General features: G+C 37.3%; 1 protein-coding gene across 1 annotated transcript; it reads left to right on the forward strand.

Annotated features, from left to right (window-relative positions):
- Positions 1–4,410: 4,410 nt before the first annotated feature.
- Positions 4,411–4,929, forward strand: LOC110890198 (DNA-binding protein HEXBP-like). Its single transcript, XM_022137782.1, has one exon. The coding sequence runs from the start codon at positions 4,411–4,413 to the stop codon at positions 4,927–4,929; it is 519 nt and encodes a 172-aa protein (XP_021993474.1).
- Positions 4,930–5,179: the final 250 nt, after the last annotated feature.

Genomic DNA, 5,179 nt, shown 5'->3' on the forward strand with positions numbered 1-5,179 from the left:
TCATCCTCAGTAGTGTCATTTTCCGGTTTCAAAACATTTTTAGCCATGCTTTTAACGATCTTAGATTGGACTCTATCCTCATCAGACGATGAAGTGAACATGACATCAATTGTGTCCGGAAGTTTTACCTCATTTTCATCATCATCGTTAACCAACCCTGATTGTTTCTTTGAAAAATTGTTTAGAACTGGTGGTGGAACTTGATGATAACCCACCCTGTTCCATCAGAATATACATCTTCGCCTTCTTTGTTCTTTCCAATGGGTTTGGGAACAATATGTTGTAAAACAAAGCTTGCGAAGTTGTAACTGGTTAATTTCAGATTGATGCGCTCATTCTCAATCTTAGCTTCTTCAAATTGAAGCTTCAACATAGCAATCTCATCCAGTTGCTTGTTGATTTGTTCTTCTTTGTGTTGTAACTGGTTAATTTCAGATTGATGCGCTCATTCTCAATCTTAGCTTCTTCAAATTGAAGCTTCAACTTAGCAATCTCATCCAGTTGCTTGTTGATTTGTTCTTCTTTGTGTCTAAGAACTCTAGTTAAATGATCATTTTCTTTTCTTGTTTTACTGTTTCGTTCATCAGAATCTTTTATCGTTTGTTTTAACTTGTTAAAATTTTCTGAGAGTTGACGATTTTCATGAATTAGCTTTTCGTTTTCTTTCCTAATTCTTTCTACTTCAATTTTTTCATTGTTAATTTTCTCAGTTAACTTTTTAACTTGATCATTTGAAAATTTGAGCATTTTGTCACGGTCAAGAATCTGATCTTCAACCTTTCTGACTCTTTTTGTCAGATCATTAACCTTCGTATCATTGAGGTAAGCGAGTGTACTACAAACTTTACAGTTTTTATGCAATTTTTGCAGTCACTGTCACCTTTAACTTTCTTACCTGACTCACTCGACGACGCATTTGAACTGACCTGGCTTTTAGACTCAGATACAAACTTAGAGTCTACCTCAAGTTCCTTTGCAGCCAGCACCTTGTCAGCCATTTTTCCCAAGTTTTCAGCTGTCAACTCCTGTGACGTATCAATGATCCCTTCATCAATCTTCTTTGGCTTCTGCTCCTGCTCCTTTTTTTCTCTTTCTCTTTCTCTTCACCACCTCCCCACCATTTTCTCTGTTGAGACTCTTCTAGTTCAGCAAATTCCTCAACGAAAGCTTCAAGACTAAGAGTCTTTGGATCCATAGCAATGTTTCCTTCAGGATCAAGGTAATATTCTCTATCCGTATCCCATCTTTTTGCCTTTTTAGCTTCACTGTATACACGAGAAATTCTGATCATTTTGTATTGAGCTCTCTGTTGTCTATCGTTTGATTTTTCTGCTACTATTCTGGTGTCTCTGAAAGGTTTAATTTCTGTTGTTGCTATGTAACGCCCCAAAAATGATAAATAATAAGTAAAGAATTTAACTTGGTTAATGAAATATGATAAAATGATAATTAGTTTAACTGAGAAAGCTTAAGTTAAATACTCTCTCAAAGTGGGAGGGTTTGTTGTGTAACTAATAAACAAAAAGGGGTTTTTGATTAATAGTCAAAAAGAAAACACCCACATCTGGTGTTTTGCTCGATCGAACAAGGAGCAGGGAAAGGGGGGGGGGTGAAAACCCTAACTACAAGAAATCAAGAATTGAATCAAAATTCGTAGGAATTTCCAATGCATGGGCTCTCAAATTCGAATAACTAACCCTAATATCTGAAGTGGTAAGTTAGATTTTCTAAAATCATGAATTGTTAAATAAGGGGTTAAACCCAAACTTGAATTCTTGTGTCGAATGCAAGAAATCTAAGTTAGGATTACCTCCGAAGGCAGAAATCAAGTTGATTTTAGGTTGCATGAAAGATTATAGCAAAAACCCACTTGTTAAGAAGTTAGTAAGGGTATGATGATTGTGAGAAATCATAAAACTAGGAAGTTAGTGTGTAAGCTTGTTGTGATGCTTGAATAATGAATGAAATTGATGTAGGATGAAATAGCTATGTGAATTCGAATGAATGAAATTGTTGTGTGATGATAAACTAGTAGAAATATGCTTTATAGACTTGTACCTTGTACCTTAACTATGATGCTTACCAAGTGTTCGATACAATGCCTAAAAGATCAATGTATATGTATTACAGAAAAATGGTAGAATGAATTGAAAGACTAAATGAAAGAATGAATGTTGTAATGTAGGCGTAAAGGAAGAAGGTACAAGCACCAAGAAAACGGAAGGCGCGCAAGATCGAGGTATGTTTCGTTGCATACAAAACCTTATTTAAAATTTTGTTTATATTATGATAAATAACCCTTGTTACAATGATTATAGTGATTAGTAAGTAGATAACAAATCCCTTGCGGATTTGGTTATGCTAACGAAAGTTACATTAAGCTATGCAAGTCGACCGGTTCGAGTCGAACCGGGTCGAGTAAGAAGATGGTACCATCCGTTTAGAATGGGTGGTCATGAATGCAATAAGGAACGTAAGAAGTTCAATCCATTATATGGATAGAACAAAAGATTTATGTTGTAAGTTATTAACCCGATGATACCGGGTCGTAAGAGGTATGCTTGAATCTCGTTATGAGAGTGTATGCCATACTCATTTAATTGGGTAACCGTATGCGTAAGAGTAATGAAAGTATAGAAAGGAATTCAAATAATTAAACTGAAAGGTTTGTGAAGTAAGTGAAATAAGTATTATGACTAACTTTCTAAAGCTTGTTGTTAAATGTAGGTAAATCCTCAACTTAGGCGACTCGGCGAAATGGAGCGAGCACATGATCAAAATATGTCTTACCAAGCACTTTTGCTAGCTTATGTTAATATTTTGGGTCAAAATACTTTTTGTACAATTGTTGGTAACACACCTTTAAGTACTTGATGTTTTAGTTTTAGTAGTATCTTGTAGAATGGTATTGTCTTGTTTGTGGTTTAAAACCGGGGTATACTCGTCTTACGAACGGGTCATGCCCAAATTTTGTAAAATTATGTATTAAAGTTCTTATTTTGAAGTCTTTAAATTACTCTTGTAAGCAATTTTATACAGACGGAAAAGCAGTTATTACAAGTTGGTATCAGAGCCGAGGTTTGAGGGATTCAAGCATATGGTGAGATGCTTGAACTCAAACTGACGGCTCGTTAAAAGTGTGCTCACTCCAAGATCGCCAATGAGGTAATACGTCAAGTTTTCAGTAAAAATAATAGTATGTGTAAGATGTTTGGGATGCAAAATAAAAGCTAAGTACATGGATGAGTAAATAAGGAGGCCATACGGGGATTTCAGGAACCGTATGGCTGGAAATAAGCCCAGGAAATAGTCAAATCGACCAAAAATGAATAAAGTAGCGTTTAAGCAATTCGGAAGGCCGTCGCCGACGGGCTCCCATGCCATCGCCGACGCCCCCATCTGAGCCGACGTGATAACTCCCTGTCTACGGACAAATTGGGTGACGGCCCATAATTAGAACCCATCGCCGACGGTAAGTTAGGCCGTCGCCGACGGCTATTAAAAACGTGATCCGCAGAAAAATTTTTGTTTTGTTGTTTTTCATGACTAGGATTTCCTTGTGATCTAAAGGACCAATAGATAATGATATAGAATCCTTATAACCATAATGATAAGATACTTATGATCACAAATCTGTGATCGCAACGAAAGAGAATTCGAAAAGAATCGGAAGTAACAAAATGAATAACCTAAGATGAATGATTAAACTTAGATGATCAAGATTACGAATTTCACGAGTAAGAATGTAGTAATCAAGAGTTGGAGTATGTGTTATATGGAAAGCTTGTGATTAATGTTGAATGTAAATGTCATTTTGTAGATGGCGGGCACAAGAATGAGAATGATAACGATGATAATGATGATATGGCTAGACAAGAAGCATTTAATAGTAAAGTCATAGAGGTAGCAGAAGGGGTTATGCAAGCTAATCTCCCGCGATTAGCTCAAGAGGTAGAAAGTCGGGTGTTGGGAGTTGTGGATGCCATGATGACTAGCAAAATCGAAGAGTTGAAAGAACTGATTGAGGGATCTAAAAGCAAAAGCAAAGAACGACGGTGCACGTATAAGGACTTCATGGCATGCAATCCTGCAACGTATGATGGTAAGATCGACCCGATTGCATGCCAAAGATGGATTTCAAATATAGAAGCAGTATTTATACGAAGTCGGTGCGATAAGGAAGATCAGGTGATGTTTGCTACTGGCCAACTCACTCTCCAGGCGAAAGATTGGTGGGATGCGCATAGCAAGGAAATAGGGGATGATAGACTCCAAAAGATGACTTGGCAAGAGTTTAAGGAGCCCTTTATGAGATACCATTGCCCTTAGTCGGCTATTGATAAGATTCAGGAAGATTTTTTGGGCCTCCGACAGAAGAACGAATCAATAAATGAAATATCAAATACTTTTATGGATAAGATGAAATTCTGTGGGGATTTTATGAAGACTGAAAGGATGAAGATCAATCGCTTTTACGGGGTATTAAAGGCGGAGTTTAGGGAGTTCATCACTCCTTCGAAATGTGAAACCCTTGATGAGCTTATCAACCTGGCACGGGATGGAGAAATCGAAATCAAGAGACAAGAAGAACGTGGTGAAAAGAGACCCAGTGAAAAGGGTGCAAGTTCGAGTCCATCTAAAAAGGGGAAGAATCAAGAGCAAGGAAGGAAGGATAAGTCAAAGGGGGGTATTACTCCTTGCAAGACTTGTGGAAAACTTCATACTGGCGAGTGTCTGTTAGGCAAGAAGGGATGTTACAAATGTGGTAAGGAGGGACATTCATCTTACCAATGCCCGAACAACCCGAAGACTTGTTTTAGTTGTTTTGAAAGGGGGCACGTTAAATCGGAGTGCCCTAAACTTCAGCAAGAACCGAAAAAGGAAGATAAGAAGCAAGAGGGTTCTAAAGCTAAAGGGAGGATGTTCTAAATCACATCCAAGGAGGCTAAAGTTCATCTGAATGTAGTTTCCGGTATCTTTTTATTAAACTCTATGCCGATTTACGTATTATTTGATACCAGAGCAACCATGTCGTTTATTTCGGACGAGATAACTAATCATCCCTCATTTAAGACTGAATCAATGCTAGTTCCTTTAGAAGTAGAAATAGCTGATAGCAAAAATTACTTGTTATACAAAATTTGTAGAAAATGCAAATTCACTATAGAGGACGAAGAGC

Source organism: Helianthus annuus, chromosome 2 (assembly GCF_002127325.2).
Source record: "Helianthus annuus cultivar XRQ/B chromosome 2, HanXRQr2.0-SUNRISE, whole genome shotgun sequence".
Taxonomy (NCBI): Eukaryota; Viridiplantae; Streptophyta; class Magnoliopsida; order Asterales; family Asteraceae; genus Helianthus; species Helianthus annuus.

What these genes read in the sequence shown, in the direction of transcription:
- LOC110890198 (XM_022137782.1), top strand. Translation starts at nt 4,411, where the DNA reads ATGGATAAGATGAAATTCTGTGGGGATTTTATGAAGACTGAAAGGATG.